At 32.5% G+C, this 26,647-nt stretch overlaps 1 protein-coding gene across 2 annotated transcripts in view; it reads right to left on the bottom strand.

Moving 5' to 3' along the window:
- LOC128389701 (uncharacterized) overlaps positions 1-26,647 on the bottom strand; it is a 181,276-nt gene that overhangs the window by 11,280 nt on the left and 143,349 nt on the right. For both annotated transcript variants that reach the window (XM_053349327.1, XM_053349329.1), the window contains exons 6-11: positions 6,796-6,873; positions 5,150-5,275; positions 3,404-3,553; positions 2,551-2,685; positions 1,598-1,759; positions 1,352-1,508 (exon numbers count right to left, since the gene is read on the bottom strand). In XM_053349327.1, coding sequence (XP_053205302.1) covers positions 1,352-1,508; positions 1,598-1,759; positions 2,551-2,685; positions 3,404-3,553; positions 5,150-5,275; positions 6,796-6,873 — 808 coding nt within the window. The remainder of the gene's footprint in view (positions 1-1,351; positions 1,509-1,597; positions 1,760-2,550; positions 2,686-3,403; positions 3,554-5,149; positions 5,276-6,795; positions 6,874-26,647) is intronic.

Genomic DNA, 26,647 nt, shown 5'->3' with positions numbered 1-26,647 from the left:
TCATCTTGGGATTGGAAAATGATTATTTTTAAAGTTTCCAAAAACTTCTGATTCTTTTATTTCGATAAATAATATTGCATGAAGAATTATTTTTCTTCCTTCTAATAGCTTCATGTGAAATGGAAATTATCATATTTTCATGATGAGAGATGAGAAAATCCCTAGAACTTTTATCCTTTATGGTTTCTTCGTATTTTTATTTTATCTACATCATTAAACATACATTGATTTGACATCCAAAGCATAAAAGTATTGACATTTTAGTTGATGATTATTATTATATATTCATCATCATCATGTCAATGAATAAAACTGTAGCTTTTAGTGTGTCCCTTTTATTCAGGCAAGAAAAAAAATATCAATATAATCTAATGAACCAATCATGATGATCACCATGAACATGATATGAGAACCTTTTCTTTTCCTGTTGTTTCTTCAAAACGATGAAAATAACATTCAGTTTGAGGCGATTTTTTCTCTATCGATAGACTGAATTGATTCCATATTCAGATTTCCTCGTTTACCACACTTTCTATCAAATATCATGTTTAAGAATCATTATCATGAAGTAAGATGATATTCAATTGCATTTTACTTTAAAAAAAATGTCGTATTCATACTCGTATATGATGTGTTCTGTCTCCCTGTGAACATGTTGTAGAAATTTTTTTCATCCCTGTTAATCTTGGTAACATAACTTAAAATATATTGAATATTACACGTAATCAATATACGAAACACGAAATGTTCAATTTTTGATGAAAATTTTTCTTTTCATTATTTACTCATTTTTTTACTCTTCTCTTTTCATACTATCGGTCAATTGATGGACAGAAAAAAAAACTATCCTATTCCAAGAAAAAGAAAAGGTTATTTTACAGAATTTATTGAACTCGATTCAATTTTGATTCCTCGAAATTCTTCATACATTTTGAATTGAGATTATCACGATTAACGGTAAATACTAAATCTATTAAATATATTGTGACGATTTAGTAATTGAAAATAATGAGTAAATGGGATAAATTGTTTAGGTTTTATTTTTCTTTTACTCGAAAATCATTGGGAAGGAGATTCAATTATATTATATTTTTCATCTTTGGATGAAGAAATTTTTTTAACTTTGTTTGGTTATCATATAGTAAATATATTTTTCTATCCTCATCTTTTCTGTTGACTTTATCTAATATTTTAATGAAATTTTCTCAAGTCTAAAAGTTTCATCATGAGCATGAGAAAGAATAAGGTAAACAAACAGAATGAATGAATATTTTTTTTCAAGGTCAAATTTCCGTGAGATTGAGATGACAAATTTATGACTGAATGATGAATACAAATGGATCAAACTTACATATTTTCATTACGACAAAATGGAGCATATCTGATGGTTAAATTGATTGTATTGCTTAGCGCAGTTCCTTGATTGTTTCCCGCTTCACACTGATAAGTACCACTTTGCTTACGAGAAACACGTTGAAGTACCAAAGTTTGATTACTTTGTATCACTCCTAGAATTGGTATCAAAGGTAAAATGATAATATTGTTAGATATTAACGATAAATTATTATATTAACAAAAGAGATGATGATCAACTCACCATGCTGGGAGTGAAGTATATCACCATTGAAACGCCAAACGATTGGACGATTGATATGAGGATTTGAATCGATTTCACAGTCAAAATAAATATCATTACCTTCCTGGAGAGTAGTTAATGAAATCGTTGGAGATCCAAGTCTCAATGAAAGACGAGGTATATCTAATACGTATCAATGAATTTTTGGTGTAAAGGAAATGATGAATTAGAAAATAATCATTTAATCAAAATCAGTAAATTTTTTTTTCCTCTTTAACATTATCAATATTTAGAATCAGAACCTATTCAGCCAGAGATTAAAGTTTAAGCATTTTTTTTATATTCATAATATTGAGCCGAAAAGATTTGGATAAAGTTTTCTGTGTTCAAAATTCAGAATCAGCATTCAGGTTGAAACTTTTTTTCTTCTTTGTCAATAGGGGAAAAAATCAATCATGTTATCAAAATATTGTCATAATACTTGAATTTTTAGCAGTTTTTTGTTAATATTCATATTGGATGAGGAAAATTCTGATTAATCTCTCAGTCTCTCCAAGTTGATACATCTTCTTTATATTATGATCAACAGTTATTCAAAGCTCAAAGTCAGCGATTTTGTTTTTTGTCTTCTTCTTTATTTTTATTGGTTCCCTTTAAGATTCTCAAGAAAAAGCTCAAGTGTAAACTCATTCAGAGATTAAGTTCACTAGAAGAAAAAAGTAAAAAAGATATCAGGTAATAGATCACAGAATCAATAAGAAATTTGAAGAAAAAAAATCTCAACAAGAATTTAAAGATTTACACACACATACACACACACAAGGATAAACAACTATCACCCAGAATAAATGCCAATACCACAGAATTTTGGTCAATCAAAAGGCAAGAGATTAAGTGAAGGTAAAATCTCAGGTATTTTATATATATGAGAAAAGAAAGAAAAATATATAAGTTATAATAACTTAATAACTTACAGTGTACATCTAATTTAAGATTATCCGATATAGTTGATCCTGGAATCTTTGGATTCTCAGCTGTACAAATAAGTATTGCGTTATTGTGAATCTGTTTGATTGTTAAAGTTATTGTTGTACTAGTTTGATGATCACCTAAGTTAAGAAAGGGAAGAAAAAATGATAAAAAGGATGCGGATGATTATGATGATGATCAATAGATAAACAATTGTAATGAAAATGAATGAAATTGAGAGAGAGAGAGAGAGAGAGGAAAGTGAAAAGCTATTAGCTATATTTCCAAGTATTAGCATTATTATTATTATATTGTAAAAGGGGGTATGCAAAATTTGCATAATAATCATAAATGATGATAACTTTTTATGAGATTTTTTTTAATACTTGGGTTTAGATCAGCATTTTATTATATATCTCTAACTGCTATTAAAAAGAAATGAGTGAAAATGATAAAAAAATGAGAGTAAAAGTAAAAATGAAATGAATATAATAATAATATAAATATGAATAGAATATAAGAAGAGAAGAGAAGAAGAAAAAATCAGAATTTAATGTCAGGATTGAAATGAATGCTGGAGAAAATTTATCATAAATCATAATATTGAAAAAAATGGAGAAAACCTCAGAGTACAAAAAAAAGGAAAGACCAATTATCAGTATTAACCCATTGATGAAATTGAGAGTTAATATATCAGGGTGGAAGCGAGTGGATTAATGATAACTCAACCATCATCATCAACACTGATTTAATGGTTGATTATCATTAGGATGAAATTATGTTTTATATGTGAGTTTAGGTTCACATTTGGTACGAGTGTCCAAGCAGAATCAACTAAAAACAAATCGTAATACTTACCATTGATTAGGGTATTAAATCGTTGACCATCAAAAAACCAATATAATATTGCCTTTGGTCTGGATCCGAATGTATTACATTCAAATGATGCTTCATGATCAGCAACTAACACTGAAGTTAATTGAGTTATATGAACTTCAGTTGGTTTCACTGTTTGTTGAGTTAACAATTAAAAGAGACAAATTAATTAGTGAATAATTAGTATACAATTAACTTTGTTTACACTTTTCTTTCACAATTAATTGGTGTGTTGATCATCAAAGTGGAGATGATGATGATTGAAGGTGAATCAAGGGAAACAGTTACAATAATCTTCAATCTTAATGATGAAATAACGGTTTAATTATTTGAATTAATATCTAATCAGCAAAGGTGAAAATTGATTAGATTACAAAGGTAAATTTATCTAAATGTCACAACTATTTGGTCATTGATAACCTTCAGGATGACCTTGCATCTATCAAATCAAGTTTTTTTTTGCTTATTGGAAAAGGTTTGACATTGGATTAACATTAATTAACTGATTAATAAAAATGTAATTGAAAATAAGAAAATCTCAGCTCATTAGTTATTTTTGTGATGCTTTTTTATATCTTGATAAGTTTTTGATTGATGAATTTAATTGTTATACTGCTGAAGAGTTGAAAGGTTAATGAATTGACTTTTTTCTTGCGCTCTTGCCTGTTCATAGTTGTATTGCTGTTGCAACTCTTATTAACAGTTATTTGGATATGGATTAGTGTTACAAAGATGAGACTGATTAACAGATTATATATTATATTGTATATGATGAGAGAGGATGAAGATTGTAATACTAACAAGGGAAAATGTTTGATAATGGAAAAAAAGGAAGAAAATTGGCCAAAGAGAGAGACAAGTAAAGGTAATACAGAAGGATAAAGATGATTAGGATGATGGAGTGTTAAGTGTGTGTGTATAAAAAAAATCTTGTTAAATGTTGATGATGAAAGAAAAGTGAATGAGTGAGAAGAGATGAGAATCTTAATCTGAAACGGATTTACTCGAAAAAAATTAACAATGTGAAAGAGAAACAAAGGAAAATCGAGAAAAAAAACAAGTAGGAAGTAAAAGTGGTGAATAGGGTGGAGTGGAAAGTGATAGAAAATGAAAAAGAATGACTGTTAGGAGGATTTTTGAGATGGTACCAATGAGAAAGTACGAAAGGGATTAACAAGATTGAAGGACTAATGATAGTACAAGAATGAGAAAGATGAAGATGAAGGGTAAAGGCGGGGTAGAGAGAAAGAGAGGGAGAGAGAGAGAGAAGAAAAATTCGAATATAAGGTTTCAGTTGAAAATTGATCATCTCTTAATCACCAGTTTGGATAATGATAAAAACAAGTGAAAGAATCAGAGAGGAATAACTGATCACAGGAAGGAAGGAAGATGGAAAATGATGAAAAATAAGAGAATTGAATGATGTTGGAATTTTAGAAATATGTTATTATTATTATCGATAATGTGAATAAGTTACAAATGATGAAGAACAATCTTTTTTTTTCTCAATTCCAATAGAATTGAAAACATATTCGTAAATGGGAGACAAAAACCTTAAAGAGAGAAAGAGATGAAAGTTGTAACTTGAATCTCGAAGATAATTGAAGGTGTGTAGCGTTTAGACTGATTTAACCGAGACAGAATGAGAAATGACGATGAAGAGACACCAATAGAAAGAGAAAAAAGGAAAGAAAGAAAGAGAGAGAGAGAAAATTGTTTCGAACTTACTGTTTAAATCTAATGTAATGGATGTAGTTGATGGAAGGGTTATGTTGTTATTTATGGCTTGACATGTGAAGATAGAAAGTAAATAGTGACGAGCTAAAGATGTTATCATCAGTTGATTGCTTGTCACTTTATTAAAGAAGAAATCGTCGAAAAGAGAGAGAGAGAGAGATTGATGATGAGTTATGATGAAATTGAGACAGTTGACATTACAGGTAGAAAGGGGAAAAGAAAAGGTGAGAAAGGTAATATCAAATGGAAGACATTGAGAATCTATTGTCTCAACTGGGAGACAAAAATCATTGGTATTGATGGTTGTGTGCGATGATGATAATGGTGATGATGTGGTTCGAAAAATGGACAAAATGTTCTCACTGTTGACCTAATTTTACCTTTGATTTGACATTGATTGTCTATTTTGCAATCAGTTTATCAGATTTTTAGGGATAAAAATCATTTTCAAACAAATAAGGAAAATGTTGAATGATAAGAATACATTACACGTAGCATTGGATTATTATTATTTTATATATTCTCATGTGTTGAAAAGTGTCACCCATCAAAAATGTCAATTGAACGCAAATCATTATCCTCCTCTGACCTTATGTACATGTAGTATTCCTTTGTCATGTTATTCTCGTGAGATTTTTTCTTCATTTCTTATAATATGATAAAAGAAATATTTTTCACTCCCATTCTCTATCTCTCTTTATCCAAAGGCATAAAGTTGAATGAAGAAAAAGTTTGACAAACTTTCACCCTGATAATATTATTGAAACTTTCAGAATTATGAGTAAAATAATGATAATTGTCTTGCCAAAAGGCTAATACATAAAAGTAAATTAATCAATTAATATAAATAAAAAAAACATCATTTTAACCAGAAACCAACATTTCTCTTTATAATATTAACATTGGGATGGTTATTTTCACTTGTTTTCTCAATGAATTTTACTAAATTTGACTCTCAAATAGTGACACGTATAATTAAGGAAAAATAGAGGGAAAAAATACTGAGATGGAGTACGAACTCATCATTGAACTTTTCTGTTTTCCATGTTCCGAAAATAATGTCGACGAGAAAAACTATATGCTGATTTATTCAGAATTTTCTGAGAATAGTAACCATGAATATCTTATCGGAAGTAGAATAAAAGTAAGAAAGAAGAAGAAATGAAAATTTGTTCTCTTGTAAATCCTGTAAATCTAATAAAATGAGACAACATTTTAAACTCAATTGGGAATTTTAATATTATTGAATTAGTCTTATTAGCATGAAACATTAGGCTCATTATCATCAACTAGATTGTTGATTGTGTTAGATTAAGTTTATTGGTTTTCATGTTGAAACGAAAAAGATGAATATAAAATGAATACTGTGAAGACAGAAGAAGAAAAAAAATCTACCAAGCAAAATGCTTGTAAGAGTAATGATTACATCCCATGTAAGAACTTGACTTTTATCTTGATTAAATTGATTAAAGTTAACAGAGCAAATACTTTCTAATATAACATGTAATGTATAATAATAAGAGGTTTAATCAAATTGACAATTACGAATAATTTTTTGCTGTTCAAACCAAATCAAAGTTTTCCATATATAATCACAACCATTATCATCATTTACAACACTGTAACAATTTACTTACCATCTTTATCATTGTAATCAAAAGAATCATCAATTATATTATCATCCCTCCACCATGTTAATGAAGGTCGTGGTTTACCTAAGGTAAGATAATCAAACAATGAGAGAGAGAGAGAGAGAGAAAAGTTAGAGATTAGCAAAGAAAAAAGGTAATCATCATTAGGTTATTACTTTAATCTCTTGGATTAACAAATTGCATCCCAAATGGGTTACGTCAATATGATGTTGATCAAAGTGACAAAATTGTTAAAATTAACTATTAAACTTGTCAATCAACTGTAAACTAAGTTAGTAAATTGTTGACAAGATAAAGAGAGAGAGAGAGAGAGAGAGAGAGAGAGAGAGAGAGAGAGAGAGAGAGAGAGAGAGAGAAAAGTTAGAGATTAGCAAAGAAAAAAGGTAATCATCATTAGGTTATTACTTTAATCTCTTGGATTAACAAATTGCATCCCAAATGGGTTACGTCAATATGATGTTGATCAAAGTGACAAAATTGTTAAAATTAACTATTAAACTTGTCAATCAACTGTTAACTAAGTTAGTAAATTGTTGACAAGATAAAGAGAGAGAGAGAGAGAAATACAAAAAATTGATTCACTTTTCAGTGACATTACCTGTCGCTTTTTTTCATATTATGATAAAATCGTAAAATATATTGACTGTTGACTCTCAAATGATATAATCTAATCATTAATTAACTTTAATTTGCTTTAATATAAAACTAAGGAAACACTTCACTTGGTAAAATGAATATTTGTTTTTTTTGCTTCTTGTACCTTGACAGTTTATGTGACAACCTATGGACTTTTTTTTCTCTGATCTCAACAACTCAGTTAACAGAACATTTTCCCTGATGTTTTCCTCACGAAAATATGAGCCAAGGTATGTTGAAGCTAAATCGTTTGATGAATATGGCTGGAATATCATGAACTTTTTTTTCTCTTTCAGTTTTTCTTTTGTTTGCTTTATTCATTTTTCTTTCTTGGATTTTTTTTATCATCTTTCTCTCGTTTTGCTCTTCCATAGTTGTATGATGGTTGTTGATTTTCATGGTGTTGATCGACCTCTCCAATTATTAATAATCCAATAAACAAGATACTAGTTTGAATACTATCATCACCACCATGGTTCATCATCATTCGTTGGTTGTATTATCATCATTGGAAGATTGATTGAGATCGTTTAATAATCTATCTTTTAACATGAATGACATTCACCATTAGATGAGAAATTACAAGTAAAAAAGAGAGAAAAAGGAAAACGAAGCAGAAAAAAAAATTCGGAAGAAAAACTTTTTCTCTTTTTCTAAGTTTTTTTTTCATTCCTTCTCTTCTCTCTTCTATTTCTTCCTAGATGCCAAACATTCATCCTGATTCCAGAGAAATTTTGAAAAATTGTTCCTTCGGCTTCGATATATAATCATGATACTAATAATCTCAAGAAGAAGAAAAAAAAAGATGATGATCGTTATGATAATAAATAAAACTTTAATCATATGTAGTTCATATTTTACTATTGATTCTGATGGGTTGAAGCCGCAAGGCTTATAAGCATGATGATGATGAGCATCCTGAAGATGGATGAAAACTTGTATCTTTTATAAATTGAATATGAACATTTATCAAGAAGTACACATCGTATATTAACATTATCAAGTCCATTTTTTCTGTCCCATTTTTAGCTATACAATTTTCTTCAGGCATTTGCTCATCTCTCTCTCTCTTCATAATCATCAGTATCTTATTCTAGATGACATCATCATCATTTTTCACTTATTACATCATTATCCCCTCCACTCTCTCATTCTATCTCATCTTCATCTTCCTTTACCATTCAGACCTCTTGTTGGTCACTAACTTTGGGCATCTCTTTTATTTTTTGTTCATTGAAGATGGATAAATGTTACAACACACCCTCTTGTTATCCAACCACTCCTTCCTCTTAACGCCTTTTACCTTTGAATTTATTGTTATATCAATGTAAGTGATTTTGATAAGCTTCTCTCTCTCTCTCTCTCTCATACTTATTTGGGAATGTTAAAAGATAATGATAAAGCAAAAATGATAACCATTAACAACTGGACAATTGGCCATCAAACTTGACCAAATGAAGATTCAATAGATTATTTTAAAAGATTTACTCAGACAATTTACTCTTCTATCATTTGCTGATATGTTAATATATTTTGTGAATCAAAATAATAATAACACTGAACTTGATTGATGATGAACAATTAATTTTAACCAAATGATTGAACGTTTTAATTTTAATCATGGTAAAGTTTGATTACCAAATTAATTGATTCTCAAGTTGTTTCATTAACTTTATTTAACTAACTACAAGCATCAAGTGAAGATATTCTGACAGCACTTGAGAAATAATTGAAAATCAAATTCAATCGGTGAAGATCAGTTTTATCGATGAGAGAGAGAAAACGAGAGATTGAGATCAATTTTATCATGATTAGGATATAAAGTTGAAGTCAATTTATTTATTATATTGGTTTCCCAGTTGAGAATACAAATTTTATGTATATGTCTCTCTCTCTCTCTGTTACCATGATTTAAAAGTAATCTATTTATTATTTCGTATTATCAATAAAAATGTTATCAAATTTATGTGTATGTTATTGTTCAGAAAATGAAAAAAAGTCATATATGTATTTACATCATAGAAAATTTTGGGATAACTTATCAATCAGTTTGAGAAGACAATCAAGTAGATTAAATTAGAGAGAGAGAGAGAGAGAGAGAGAGAGAGAGAGAGAGAGAGAGATATGAGAAAAGAATAGAAAAAAAATATAATAATGAGAAAAGATCACACCTTGAGAAAAGATTTTGTATATCTCATTAACTTGATTATATTCACAATTTATCTGAGAAGCAACATTTTTACTCCCTATTCCTCATCCCTTTCTACTATCATGGTATTTGAATAAAAACATGAACATCAATAATAATCTTGTGTACATGTAATAAGAAGATGATTACGATGATGCTGATGATGGTGGGATGAAATACTAGTAGGAAGAGGATGAAGGGGGTAGTTGATAAAATAATCGAAAGAGAGAGAGAGAAAATAAAGTTGAAAGGAGTGAAAAGAAATGATTGAAGTAAAAATGGAAAAAAATCGATGTTTCGTATTAAATTTACTCTTCGTTCATTGTGCCTGTATTATATTTAGTTCATAAATGGAAGGAAAAAATGAGAAGTCATCTTCATGATCTTCATTGTCTTCCTATTTTTGCTTTCTCTCTCTCTCTCTATCTCTCTCTCTCTCTATCTTCTATGGAATATAAGAAAATAGAAGATGAATAAGAGGAAGATGATGGTGATGATGCTCTGCTAGATTGGATATACAAAATAAATTATATCCTTTTGATAATAATAATAACATAAAAAAGATTCAACGATGATTCGTTGATGAGGGAAGATGAAGAGAAAAAAAACTAAGCAAAATTTTCTGATCCATTGGAACTTTGGAATAAGAAGAAGAAAAAAAAATAAATCGTCAAGAAATTATTCTCTTCGTCTATTTACATTCATGAACTTTGTATTAATAAGAATATCAAATTTAGCATGATAAAAACATGATATTATTTCAATAGAATATAAAAAAAAAACAAACATTTTCCTCATCATAATATCAATAGACTCAGAATTATTGTTTACAGTTAATCAACTCGAACTGATAAAAACTTTGATGATCCCATTGAGTTGTATTAACACTTCTGGATTTGATTTAACTTGTAAGGAAAATCAAATATTCATCATCACTGTTATTATTATGCTGCAATTGGTTTATGGAGGGAAAAAGTTAAGGAAAAGGAAATGGTGGTCAAGATGGTTTAAGTTGCTCGTTATTGTTTTCAAATGGATACTATTAGTAAGAGAGGATGAGAAAATAAATCAGAAAATTATAAGAACGACATTTTCATGATTGAATATTAGAAGGTTGGAAAATCTAACAAGCTGAAAACGAAGTTAAATTATTATTGATTTTACCTTAGGCTTTTTTTTTTAGATTCGATCTTGTTTTTGTTTTATCATATTGAGACAAAAGGTGAGTGTTAAGGTTGAAAGTTCATCTTACTCTTTTAGTTGTTTTCTGTATTTCAATTCAATTACCTTTGTACTCTTATAAGCGAACAGGTAAAGTTAAACTCTAATTGGATAGTAACCAAAGGAAAAGATAAAGTTCTAAGCTTTTGTTGTAGTGATGGTGGTAGAAGGTAATTTTCTGCATGTTCAACTGGTTCGAGTACGAACAGAGTCGAGAATTTTTTTCCCCAAATCCAATAACAATTGATAACCATGCAAATAACGAGAGGAGAACAGCAAAGCTAAAGGTTGAAATCTTTGTGTTATTGTAGATGAATGTAAAAGTAGAGATTAAGATTTTCCTCGTTGGATTAAGTGTATTTAAAGGATTTCCAATAAATTTCATGTTCACAATAGAATGAGATTAGTTAATTGCTAATCAGAACTGTAAAAAGTGTTTTGATTAAGAAAAAGCAATTAGATTTACAATCGTAAGGTCATCTAATCGAAATGCAATTTTTTCGAGTCTTAACTTTCCAATCATCTCTCATAGTTTTACTAATGAAGTCCATTCTCATTGTCAGAATTGTTCCAATAGAATTTTTCAAATTCTTATCAATAGATTAATCATATTCACTGTTACAATCAATAGTATTCGTTCAAATGATTCACCAGATTTACTAATATAATCGAGCTAATTTTCCCTGTATTAGTTAGTAATTTACTCTGTTGAATGTGAACTGTGTCATTTAAATATGAGGAAATGAAGCCAAAGGCATTTTCTTCAGCCAATTTAATATGAATAACGAAGTATTCAAGTTGAAAGTTAGAAAATGAAAAATGAACAAGGAATCAAATAAAATGCTCTGTATGGAAATAGAAGAAGAAGAAGTAAATATAAATGTAACGGTAAATTTCAATCGGCTGAGTTGATATGAAATTCACTGACCTTGAATTAGGAAACAAACTTATTCCTTGAGGGCAAAAAGTTTAAAATAAATGTAACATGTTACAGGTTAATTAACGAGGTCATACAAACTGTAAACACTTTCCAATTAAATGTATTATTATTTTCATTGTTACAAATTGTATATTTAGTTTCCTCATCTTGTATTCTCATAATTCATATTCAATAATAACTGTAACTGAGAACCTTTAACTCTGTGATTGTGTATCAGAATTTTAATAATGTTCATATGGGTTTTTTTTGATATCGATAATTTTAAAAAGTAAATGTAAATCAAAACAGGATTCAATTGGGAATTGATTTCATCTATTTTAAAAGTATCGTTCAATTTTTACTTCCCAAATGATAACATGTTGATGATGATTATGATGATATTTATCTTTTACATGGGGTTTTATTATTGTCAGAATTGTATTGTTGATTCCATTGAGAATACTTTTGATACATTTTACTCATTCATTGAGTTATTCATTTTCAGTTATTTTTTTTTCTTTGCTCACAAACTTTTTATTGAGTTAAATTTTGTTAGTAGTAGGTATGTAGCATAACGTGAAAGAGGAGGAGTCTGTGAATGAAAAAATAAAATTATATGGCCAAGACTAAATTTTAAAAGAGTCATAAACTGGCGTAGCCTCAGGCAGTTTTGTCCATTAACGTTCGGAAATGCAATAATTGATAATAAAATAAAGTGAATCAATATAACTAATAGCTGATTGCTAAGATCACTCAAACAAATCAACGTTAATGTTAAATACAAGAAAATGTTATGGATTGATTGTTTCAATTTATTACTAAAGTCACTTAAACATTTTAACGCTAACATAACAGGAAAAAGTTTTAAACAATTGATACGATTTATTAGTTAAAGTAATTCCAACATCTGCAGACTGCTAACAAAGATGATAATTGAAAGGAATAATTCTTACAATTTATTACTAAAGTCACTTGAACATTCGAATGCATATGACAAAAGTTTAAAGTGGTTCAATTGTTTCTTTTATTATATTTCATTTATAGCTTTACTGTCTTTTACATTCGATAAAGCAAAGTATAATGTACATCTCATAAACAAGCAATTCTTCTATTGTTTGTTCTAGAATATGAAACAGCGCAGAAATGACTCCTCCTAATTCCCTTTATAAAGCAAAGCGAAAACCAAAAGTTTGTCAGTCTTGATTTTGTTCTCATCCTTGTGATTCCCTTCAAGTTACCTTTGTGCCTTTTGTGTTTTCCCCAACCATCCTCAACGTTTAGTTTTGTGTCTCTCCCCTTTCTTTGTGTCTCTCTCTTTACTTGTGTGTCTCTCTCTCTTTACTTGTGTCTCTTTACTTGTGTCTCTCTTTATTTGTGTCTCTCTCTTTATTTGTGTCTCTCTCTTTACCTGTGTCTCTCTCTCTCTTACTTGTGTCTCTCTCTCTTTACTTGTGCCTCTCTCTTCCTTGTGATTAACCTCTTGCTCTTTCCACCCTGTGATTTCTATCTGCTTCGGTTACTTTCAGTGTTAATCACAGCCTTTATTTTGGATTCCATTTTATACAGTTATCGGTAAGTCAACAACTATCTAGTATAAAATTCATGCTATTTATCATCGCTATTAACATTAGTTTATTTCATCCCTTTTTTGTTTTCATCGATAATATTCACACGCTCGTTTCATCACCTTAAGTTCATAGTAATGGCTCACAAATTTACTTATCCATCAAATTATGATGAATTTTTACTTGACGCTCATCTAGCTAACTGAGAAGATGACGAAATTTGTGCCAACATAGAGCCCAGAGGATATTCTTATGATAGACGATGAAGCTGATCAGCTCTGCCGTGAGGCTGAATACCGCCCTCTTTCGGATATTCATGCATCATCGCCAAGTGAAAGAACAACTCCAGATTTAGTTATCGACGAAATTATCTATCCTGATCCTGAATCCTTAACAGAAACACCGATTGCTCTTGACAGTTACTCTCTTGATGATTCACGCACCATAACCATATCAGCACCATCTTCACCATGTTTCTCCATAAATTCACAAGAAAGTGATGCTGAAAATCAAATTGGATTTGGTATAGAACCTGAAATCGAATTCGAAGTGGTAAGTGATAGTGGTTGGAAAACCAACTCACGGTTTCACACATTAACTAAGCTACTCAAAGTACAAATAGGCAATGCTACATCAGTACAGCGTTTAGATTTCTTGAACATTTCAGACGCAATAAATGCTGCTTATGAACGGTTCATACAGCTCCACATTGCTGAAGCTGCACCAGCGGACATTGTTAATTTAACCTTTTCTAATCCTAGAGATGGTCGTCAACTTTACATTAACTGAGCTTCAAATTTCGATAAAACAGAATTTCTAGCTAGAGCGGAAAAACTCGCTCAATCTAGCGGTGCATTTTTAGATGGTAAAGCATTAGAAATCATGATGAAAATTATGAAAAACGTGTCAGGATCTGGACGAAGGTTATCACAGTTATTACCTCCAGATAATCTTTCAACAAAACGTCGCTCAACTGTATGTATTAAGAACAAAGACGAGTTTTGTGGATATTACGCTCTAGCAGTTGGTAAATTCTTAGCAGATATGCATAAGGGGCAAAGTGCTCAATGGTCTGCGCTGATTCGTTATAATAAACACCAGAAATTGTTAGCCGCACAGCTTTTCAGTGAGCTATCTATAGATATCGACAAAGCTGTTAATATGGACAAAATCAGCGAAATTCAACAGAAATTACCATCATATCAAATCATTGTTGTTGATTCAAGGACAAACTGCCACTTTTCAAAGGACCAGATGCTGTTAAAAAGATTATCCTCGAAAATCTGGCTGATCATTATAATTTAATCACCAATATCAAAGGATATATGCAGTATGAAGCATTTTGTGTTAGATGTTGGATAAAACATAGGCTGAATCAACATTTCTGCTTCGACTCATGTGCTCAATGTAATAGCAATCCTCCATGTTTTGAGTCAGAACCTCTTAGTTGCATCCGTTGCAAACTTGAGTTCAAAAACAATGTTTGTTATGAAAATCATCTTCTGAAAAAGATATGTATGGCAAAGATCAAATGTTCAAAGTGTTGGATAATTCATGGTACCAAAGATCCTCATATTTGTGATGTTTATCACTGCGAAAAATGTGAAGATACTTACACGGTCACACCGCATTATTGTTATCTTACGCCTCTGGACCTCAAAAAGCTATTAGAACAAGATGAAGCTTATTCTGTCCTAATATTTTACGATATCGAAGCCAGTCAAGAACCTGATGATACTCCAAGCTTCCACTCTCCAAATTTACTCATATGTAATACATTATGCACTTTTTGTTTTGATTTAGAAACATACAAAAAAAGGACTGAGAAATGTGATATTTGTGGAATAGGGTATCAAATCTTCAAAGGATCTGAGTGTGTTAAAAATTTCTGCAGTTATCTCTACGAGGAAGCAGCTCAAAAAGCGAGAAAAAGATCAGCAACTGTGACTGTTATTGCACATAACCAAAAAGGATATGATGGCCATTTCTTGATTCAGGACTTTTACTCTCGAAACTTCCAAGCGATTCCTGAAATAATAATGCAGGGGTCCAAGCTTGTTTACATCAAGGTTGAAAATTTACGTTTTGTTGATTCACTTTCATTACTACAACAGCCGCTTTCTTCTCTCTGCAAGTCATTTAACATATCAGAAATGAAAAAAGGATTCTTTCCTCATTATTTCAACACAAAGGCAAACCAAAACTACAAAGGAACATTACCTGCGATAGAGTTTTACGGGTTTGATGATATGAAACCAATCATGCAAAAAGAATTCAAAACTTGGTACTTGGCTCAGCAAAACGAAGACTACGTTTTTGATATGCAGACAGAAATTGTACAGTACTGTAGGTCGGATGTGGATATATTGACGACGGCAATGATGAAATTCATTACGCTTTTCAAGCAAATAACAGACCTTAACCCCATAAAAGAAGATTTACCTTGGCTTGTAGTAATGGAAATTCTTCGGGCGAAGCTTCTCCCTCCGAAACTGCTTGCGATAAGTCCGATTGATGGTTATTGTTCCAGATTACAATCAATCTCAGCAGCTGTTTGGTTAGACTACCAACAAAATATTTTAGGTAACCAATTCATAATTCAGAGGGAATTTAAAATTGGACCGTTCTATGCTGATGGGTTCGTCAAAGAACAAAACCGCGTTTATGAATTTTACGGATGTTTTTTCCATGGTTGCCCCGATTGTTATCCTGATGATGGTATCAATACTCTTCTGAGTGAACCAACAACATATTCAGAACTATTCAAACGTCTTCAAAACAAACGATCATATTATAACCAGAGAGGATTCAACTTGACCGAGATATGGGAACACGACTTCAACAAAATTAGAAAAGAGGAGTACATATCTACTAGAATTAAACATCGATATGAGATAAAAGAAACCGGATCAATAAATATCAAAGAAAGTTTCTTCGGTGGGAGAACAAATAACATCAAATTTTATCATGAATGTTTACCAAACGAAAAAATCCGTTATCTAGATTTCACATCATTATATCCTCATGTTCTCAAAAAGAATTCCTTTCCAGCAGGACACCCAAAACTTATTGAAGAAGGGTTTTCAAATGATGTCTCCAAGTACTTTGGTTTCATCAAATGCAAAGTTTTACCTCCTGAAAAGTTAAATATCCCCGTTTTGCCATTGAGATTCAGCAAAAAACTTATTTTTCCTCTTTGTTTTTCCTGTTTGAATACAAGAGCGAATTTAAGCTGCAATCATACAGACCAAGAAAGAATGATAACAAACACTTGGACATCTGAAGAGCTCAATGTAGCAGTTAAAAACGGTTATCAAATAATTAAGATCTACCAAATTCTCCAGTATGATCGAACACCGAATCTTTTTAATGATTATATAGCAATGTGGCTTAAGATAAAACAGCAAGCCAGTGGTTGGCCTACATGGTGTACAGACGAAGCTTCTCAAACAAAATATATAAATGACTATGAGCAGCATGAAAAAATTGGACTAGAAAAAACGGAAATATCAAAGAATCCTGGCAAAAGGAGTATTGCAAAGCTGATGTTGAACAGTCTCTGGGGAAAGTTTGCGCAAAATCATAATTTAATGCAAACATCTATCGTCAGAAACTATGCTGAGCTTTGGAGAAAGATGAATGATGACACTCTTGAAATAATGGGTATTTTTGAAGCATCACCTGAGGTTATTCTCATCCAGCATAAAGTAGCTGCTGATTATGAAGCTGAAATATCATCATCTAAATCAAACATTGCTGTGGCGAGTTTTGTTACAGCTTATGCAAGGTTGGAGCTCTTCAATCTGATACAAACTATAGAGTCTATTAGACCAGGACGTGTATTGTATTTCGACACTGATTCAGTTGTATTTATCGAACAAGAAAATGATCCGGTTGTTAAATGCGGAGATTACCTCAGCGAACTTACTGATGAAATTCCTGATGGCTATTACTGTAATAAATTTGTTACGCTTGGTCCCAAAAATTACGCTTACGAAGTAACGTCTCCAACTGGTGAAAAGAAAACGGTCATAAAAGTTAAAGGAATAAAACTCACTTCAAAAGCTCTGGAACTTATCACATTACAGAAACTTTGTAAAATGGCAGAAGATTATACCAACGGAGAGCAATCATCCATTTCTGTTAAGCAAACTAATATCGAATCTGATAAGTACACTCATAAAGTTTGCACTAAGAAGTTTGAAAAATATAGAGCAGTTTCTGAAAACGAAGAGTAATAGGCAATAATACTTTGCCCTACGGATATAAATAAATAACTTTTAAATGTAAATAGTCAACCTATCACAATGTATACAAAATTTCATCATATTTTGAAAACAACATTAAACTTTTCTTTTGTAAGCAATAAAATCCAGGTGCTGTAAAATAGAAACAAAGAACTATAGTATTCCAAACTTTATGGCACTAATAAATCACATTTGTTTTATTACTTTATATTAGCAGTTAACATTGGAAACGCTTTTGAATGATACCGAAGGCTGGATGAACCAGGAGGCGCAGCTATCGTCAGTTTTGGTATAAATAGAGACACATTTTATTTTTTGTATTCATTACATTTTCTTTTTTCATCTTGTGAAGTTGTATTTTATCTTCTACTCTGTGTCCTATTAAAGTTTTCAGTTCAAAGTTAAAGTTACTCTGTGTCCTTTTTTTGAAAAACATGAGTTCTCAAGTTTCATCTCCCAAGCCAATTGTTGTTTAATATCAAAAAGTTTGTTGCAGCCTATGAAGACGCAACAGCTTTACCTTATAGTTATATAAAGGTGGATCTTACTCCTCAAACACCTGAGAAATTTCGTGTTCAGACTAATATAATTCCATTGTCATTGAATCATTCTGTTACAGTTTATGAGATATAATGTCAATCAATATAGAAGACTATCTAAATCTTTTGAAAATAGCTTCAATGATAAAGAGTAAAAAACTGAGAACAGCTTTTCTCCACGATCAATACAAAGCAGATCCGTTGCTATATAAAGCAATCAAAGAAGTGATGTTGAATATAGTTAATAAAAACGTCAAGCTTACGGATAAAGAAAAGAAACAACTAGCCAGGTACAAGCATGATATTTTGAACATAGTGAAAGATAAATCAGTATCGAGAAGAAAAAAGTACATAACGCAAAGTGGAGGCTATCTTCCGATCATTATCCCGGCAGTTGTTTCACTCTTGACATCTTTAATAAATGGCTGAAATTGTTAAAAAAGAATATCCTCTCATCACTGCCAAAATCGGAACTTTACCTCAATCAGAAGAAAAATCAGCCATTGTACAAAACGCACTCAATCCTATTTTTGTACGGAAAATTCTCAAGTTGAGTCTGAAACTAGCATTTTCAGGTGTTTATAATGAAAAGATGAATCTGGTTATTAATGGGTCTGAAATCAAGAACACTAATTTACTTAAGTATTTGATTTCGGCTGTTACTGAAGAAAACTCACCGATTCTATGGCCAACCAGTTTGGTGACCATATTAAGAAGAAGTAACATATTACCTAGTGATGTGTTACACAAGTCATTGAAAAAATTGTTGAAATCAAACCATAAAAGAAGTATCATCATTGATAGCAGACCCCTCCATCCTATTCATTTCCGGTTACGTTTCCTAATATTTATGCTGAACCAATTGATGAAATCGCAACACACGAATCTGATGCAGGATAGTGAAAAAATCTCGAAATCCGAGAAAAAGAAAATTAGTTGAAAACTTATACGACAACATAAGATTTTCTGACAGGATTGCAGACAAGAAAAAGAAGTTCGACGGACAAAATGGTAACTCATACTTCAGTTCATCAAAATGGTGTAGAATCAGCGAATGAAAAAATTGAAACAGTTTTAAAACGATTGTATTACAATGTCGAAAAAACTGGATCGCTATCTTCAGTCAATAAACTTTACATTGCTGCAAAAGAGCTAATTCCTGAAATCACGATAAATCATGTGAAAAACTGGTTAAAAACACAGCTTACATACACTTTGCATAAACAAGCTCGGAAAAAATTTAAGCGAAATAAAATAGTGGTCTGTGCAATCGATGAACAATGGGAAGCAGATTTAGTTGAAATGCAAGAGTTTTCGCGTCAGAACAATGGGTTAAGATACATTCTAACGATAATAGATTGTTTCAGTAAGTATGCTTGGGCTATTCCAGTACACGCAAAAACAGGTATTGCAGTTACAGAGATTTTCCGAAAACTCTTTAAAAATAGAAAGCCTGAGTCTTTACGTACAGATAAAGGCAAAGAGTTTCTCAATAGCAGTTTTAAAACTCTTCTTGATAATGAATCTATTAGACATTATTCAACGAAAAACAGTAATATCAAATGTGCTATTGTTGAAAGATTTAACAGAACCCTTAAAGGTAAAATGTTCAAATACTTCACTTTTAAGGGAACCAGAAAGTACACAGATGTGTTACCAAAACTAGTGGAAAGTTATAACGCTGATTTTCATCGATCAATTAAAATGGCACCTAATTCTGTGACAAATTCTAACTCGAATGATGTCTTCAGGAATTTGTATGGTTATGATAGCCTCCTTGAAATGGTGAAAGATCAGAAAACAATATCTCCAAAGGTGTTTGAAGTAGGTTCAAAAGTACGGATTAAATATGAGCTTGGCCCGTTTGATAAATCATTCTATCCTAACTGGTCTGAACATATCTATACAATATCTTCTATTGACAAAAGCAAAGAAAAACCTTTGTACTTATTAAGAGAACACAATGGAACACCTATGGAAAGGAAATTTTACCATGAAGAGCTTCAAGAAGTATCTGAAGACGAGCATCGAATTGAGAAGATTATAAAAAGAAAAACAGTTAGGGGGCGTGTGTATTACTTTGTAAAGTGGTTAGGTTATTCAAGCAGTTACAACTCATGGATACCATCTCAGGACATTCGGAGATTGGCGTGAAAAATCCTCACTTATTTCTCTTTATTATTCAAGTATTAACGCTGTTTTTGATATCGATAATTTCGATGATAAATTTGTCTTTGAATTTAGGAGACCAACGACTTTGGTTAGGGCTTTTGACGATGTCTTTAGGATGTATTCTACCTACTCCAAAGTTTAAACAAAAAGCTGAACCAATTTCTATATAAAGCTAATAAAATAAATCCAATTTGATTTAAAATAAGAAGACATGTCTGATTCATTTTATTTAACATTACCAAGTAACGTAAAAAGCTATGCTGATAATACTATAGGCTCTTATGTGACTTATTTACCAAATACATTAAAAGTTGATGACGATTGGGTGGTTGGGTTAGCAGAGATAACATACACCCGCAGTTGGTATAATATTTCCGAACCACAACGTTTAACAATTTTTGTAGATACTCCAACGCCGGAGTCAGGAAGATTCCTTGAAGAAATAGATTTTGAAGAATTCATATTAGATTTACAACCGGGTTCATACACGAGTATTCACGATCTGTGTGATGTGATAAACGCAGAGATGATCAAAGTGCTCAGTCGGACAGGACATGTCAAACATGCACCATATCTTGTCGTCAATTCACAACAAGGATATATCACGCAACAAGTTGGCCGAATTTCTATTCCTAAGATTGGAGGAACTGCATCAGAAAGAAATGTTTTAGTACATCTGGGGCAGCAACTCGAGTACATGCTTGGATTTTCCTCATATAACTTAGAGAATGAAAGATTTGGAGTATTAACTAGATACTCAAACTTTCAAACAATTTTTGACAATGGTTACATGCAAAGAAAAGCTCAACATCATTATGATCTTTCTGGTGGTGTTCACAATCTTATGATATATTCAGATGTCGTTGAACCATCTGTAGTAGGAAATACTTATGCTCAGTTTCTCAGATCTATAAGAATAGCGGGCGAAAAGTTTGGTGAAGATATAAATTTGATTTATACACAACCATATTACCAACCCTTAGCAAGCAAAGAGATTGATAGAATAATGATTAATATAAAGGATGATTCAGGCCAGGACATTAAGTTCAGACAAGGCCGAGTAGTTGTTGTTTTACACTTTCGCCGAAAATGGAAACCTATTATTTGAATCAAGCGGGGACAGGTTTACCCCTTCAAATATTTGCGGGAACTCGTTATCAGAGAGGTAATGGGTTCTTTGGCAGATTTTTCATGTCAAAAATTATGCCGATTTTGAGATATTTGGGAGAGCAAGCACTTTCAACTGGTCAAGCTATTCTAAGTGATACCAAAAAATCAGCTAAGGATAGAGTCAGTGCTACAATGGATAGAATAACCAGTGATGCGATACAGAAATTGTCTGAAAAAAGTACTGACACACAGAATGGAAGCGGTTTAAAGTCTATAAAAAGAAAGATGATAAAAGGAAATGTAAAACGAAAAACCCGAAAGAAAATTAAATCATTCAAAAAATCTGATTTTGACTTCTTAAAGTAATATGCATAATCTAGCAGCTGAAGCTTTGCTACCGGAGCTTGATTTATTCACCATCCCCCCTGTTCAGTTGTCAATCGAAAGAAGCTATGAGACTCAACACAGACCAATCTCCTCTATAGAAGGCTCTAGCTACATAGAGTTTCATATACCTACCTCAAAAGATGAATATATTCTTTTTCATGAAACTTACTTATACTTCAAATTGCAGCTTAAAATAAAAAATGAAGACGGCAAAGATATTGTTAACCCAGATTGGAGTAAAATTAGAGCAGCCAATAACTTGATGCATAGCATGATTAAACAAATAGATCTAAAGATCGGTAATAAAGAAATGTCATCTGTATCAAATACTTATGCATATAGAGCATACTTTGAAAATTTACTCGGTTTTTCGAAAGACGCTAAGGAAACACATCTTTCTACAGGATTTTGGTCAGAAAAGGACGATATCATCTCGAACTTTGTCCCAGAAACAACAAATAAAGATCCATCACAAAGTAAAATAGTTGACATGTATGGAAAGTTACATCTTGACCTTACATTTCAAGGCAAAGCATTGCTTGGTGGATGTGATATCAAAATAAAATTGATATTGAACAACCCTGAATTCTGTTTCATCTATCCAAAATCAGTGAATATTATTCCCATAATCAAAGATGCATCTGTATACATTCACCGTTTAAAAGCTAAACCAATGCTTGTTAATGCACATTCGAGAGCTTTGCAAACAGCCTCTTCACGATATCCTATCACCCGTGTGGAGGTGAAACATGTACCCATTCCTTCAGGATCTATGGATGCAATGCTCGACAATGTCATAATTGGACAATTACCAAGACGAATGTTTTTAGCATGTGTTAAAAATACAGCTCTTAATGGAGCCAAAGATGAAGATCCATTCAAATTCAACCACTATGATGTCAACTACTTGGCATGCTATCTTGATGGCATTCAGTATCCTACAAATGCTTATCAACCAAATTTCGATCAAAATCTTTTTGTTCGAGAATATTCAGGATTGTTTCAAGCAATGAACATGAATTCAACTGAATCAACCATTGATATAAAAAGAAATGATTATGCTAATGGGAAAACAATTTATGGTTTCAATTTCGCACCTGACTTATCTCACGGCTGTGGTCTTGTAGGACACGTAAATCCAGCAAATCGAGGTACCCTCCGTGTTTATTTGCGTTTCAAGAAGGCATTGCCTGAAGTAATCGATGTTGTTTTATTCTGCGAGTATGATAATATGATCGAAATTGACAAAGAAAGAAACGTTAGCTGTGACTTCATTTAAGTATGTTCGATTTTGAGATTGAAACCATTTGCCGTTCTTTTCCAAACTTCATTGGTGTTTTTCGAGATAAATTACCATTAATACGAAAATATCCTAGTTATTTCATCATGAATAGTGATGTTGCTTCAGAACGAGGTAGTCATTGGTTAGCATGTAGAGTTGATTCACGCAGATGCGAATATTTTGACTCATTTGGACTTCCACCGATTCATACAGAAATCAGTCAGTTGATCCAAGATCGTCCTTTAGTTTGGAACAATAAAAGGTTACAAAGTTTCTCTTCTAAAAACTGTGGGGCTTTCTGTATTTGCTTTGTGAAGTTGAGATCAAGAGGCGAATCATTCGATAACATAATTAAAAGATTTTCATCGGACTTACAACTCAACGATAATAAAGCTTGGAAAATAATTGACGATGTTTAACTGGGATTCGGTGATTGTATCAGTTTTTCTTCTGCCTGATGATGACAACGTCAGTGACATTAAAATCAAAGTATGGGACTACAAAGATGAAATAACATACTGTTTCATGTTGGAATTTGATGTATGTGGCACACAATCTTTCATGAAGGGGCCTGCACTAAACTCTGATGGATCCCCACGAAACTTGGAAAATGCTATTGGAGTGATAGCATCGAGCGAATCAAGAAGGTCTTTTCAATCTTTAGTACAGCTGTGCAATTAAAAGTACGCACAAGTTCTAAGTTAGCTTCATACCTACTTGCACGTAGCATGATTAATCATGAACTTTGTAATGATCTAGACATTGTAAAGTCTACAAAAAAGATTAATAAAAAAAGCAAGCTGGTACAATTCTTACAGCAAATGATCTCTTGTATTGTTATCTGCAGAATGACCAATAAAAAAGATTAAAACATCAAACTAACGACTCCCGTTTATTTTCTGAGCAAAACTATTTGAATAGCTACAAATCTAAGTTTCAATCAGTTTCATCCCTGACCTCGATATGTCAACATGGATCGTCTTTCTCTCGCTCTTGAATTAGTATGTGATTCAGTCAATGTGGAAAATAAGACTCTGAGACAAAAATTACATCGAACAAAAAGCTTGAATAAGCGTCTCAAAAAATCCAACAAACGATTGAGGGACGAAGTTAGGATTCTGAGTTCTCATTGCGATCCATTTTGTCCAAACCTTGATAATCTAGAGCTGACACTTAGTATTGTGTTATCTTTACAAGAAGAAGTCCGGTATCAATTGCTTACATTCATTTTTAGAAAACAACTCAAAATTTTGATTTCCAATTAGTGCTTCAATCTTGCCAACCATGATGACCGAGATAAAAAATCCAATGATAAGTAATATTGTCATGAAGTTTCAACTTCGTTCGTTTCCTTTCGCTTTGACTGACTTAGTGAAATTTTTCCCAACGATAAACTACCAACCAAAAAGATTCAATGGCGCTATTCTCAAATTACCTAAGCCCTGTCTGTTAATCTTCAGAAATGGAAAGGTTAATGTTGTTGGAGCTAAGTCTATTAATGACGCCTATCTGGCTATGGAAAAATTCTGCGTGTCCTTCGTCTTCCGTGTGATTACACATATAAAGAGGTTGTCAACGTCGTGGCAACAGGTAATCTCAACAAAAGAATTAATCTTCTTAAACTCTGCGTTGCTTGTAGCGAATCATTTACTTATTACCCTGAATTATATCCTGCAGCTTATTTGACAGAGGATAGCAAAAAGTGTCTCATTTTCCATACAGGTAAATTTATAATAACCGGATGTAAATCATACAAGGAGACTTTACAAATTTTCGATCAGTTGAAATTAATTCTTTTATTTTCTGGATTCATTTAGTGGTATGAACATAAATATATTGTATTTTTTATCCGTATTGTCTTTTTTATTCATTCTTATGATACTTAGATATGTATACGTTAACGGCCATGAAATAAATCTACTGATTGCATAAAAAAATTAAATTAAAACGTTTTTCTATTTATTTCGGATATTAAACATTATTGAAAGCGCGTTCTAAAATTTTTTTCCACTTAGTTTATCTTTTTTTCCGTTAGGTGGTATAGTTTTCGAGAAAAAAAAACTTTTGGTAGAGGGCGGAAAATTTTCGCTCCAAAAGTCCATCTCCCTATCTTCACGGTCATAAAGTTTATGGCCTGAAAGAGTTGGTGACGGTTGACACAATAGGTTTAAGTTCACTTAAACTTATTGTTTCAACCATCACCAACTCTTTCAGGCCATAGATTTTTTTTTTATCTCCACCGCCACCACCACCACCCCAATGTCTGACAACATCTCCATCCTCATCACCTACTGGGGTGATAAATTTATCACCACCGGTGCTTCAGCCACCACCAGCATCCCCATCACCATCACTTCCACCAACAACAGCAACATCATCGGCATTTCCTTCGCCACCAGCAACTCCATTACCTCAGCCACCAACACCCGTGATCCCATCACCACCACCAGCGATCCCATCGCCACCACCAGTGATCCCATCACCACCACCAGCGATCCCATCGCCACCACCAGTGATCCCATCACCACCACCAGTGATCCCATCGTCACCACCAGCGATCCCATCGCCACCACCAGTGATCCCATCACCACCACCAGCGATCTCATCGCCACCAGTGATCCCATCACCACCAGCGATCTCATCGCCAGCACCACCACCAGCGATCTCATCGCCACCAGTGATCCCATCACCACCAGCGATCTCATCGCCACCAGTGATCCCATCACCACCAGCGATCTCATCGCCACCACCACCACCAGCGATCTCATCGCCACCAGTGATCCCATCACCACCAGCGATCTCATCGCCACCACCACCAGAGATCTCATCGCCACCACCACCACCAGTGAGTCCATCGCCATTACCACCACCAGCGATCTCATCGCCACCACCAGTGATCCCATCACCACCACCAGCGATCTTATCGCCACCACCAGCGATCCCATCGCCACCACCAACACCAGCGATCTCATCGCCATTACCACCACCACCAGCGATCCCATTTTTGGCCTTATCGACCTCGAAGAGGACGATCTTATGTTTCCTCTCTCCATTCCAGATCCAGAATTCACTGTTGAATTCGATTCAGATGATGAATTTGAATCGAATTCAACAGTGAATTCAGTTCTGACCATGAGTTCACCTTCATACTCGTGGTCAGAATCGGACGGAGAAGGAGAGAGGAAACATTTTATCTCCTCGAAGAGGAAAAGAAATGATGGTGATAATGATTATGATGTTGGTTATGATGATGATGATGAGAAGATGAAACTTTTAATTAAAAAAATATGGTTTGATGATGATGATGTTGATGATGATGACGATTTTTGGCTCATCAAATAAATGAATTTTATAAAACTTTAGTTTTTAATAATTATTTAATTCGGGGTAGCATAACGTGACTCCTCCTCTTTCACGTTATGCTACATACCTACTACTTTTGTTTCTTCTTTATTCCCTCAAAATGATCTGAACAAAATGTGCATACACATAAAATATATTATCCGTTGAATTTAATATCACCTTGATATTATCACTCTATTTGTTTCCAAGTTGAAGAAAAAAAAAATTT

Source organism: Panonychus citri, unplaced genomic scaffold (assembly GCF_014898815.1).
Source record: "Panonychus citri isolate SS breed McGregor unplaced genomic scaffold, ASM1489881v1 Contig00110, whole genome shotgun sequence".
Lineage (NCBI taxonomy): Eukaryota > Metazoa > Arthropoda > Arachnida > Trombidiformes > Tetranychidae > Panonychus > Panonychus citri.
The sequence above is the reverse complement of the archived record's forward strand: the minus strand, read 5'-3'. Positions and strand labels throughout refer to the sequence as shown.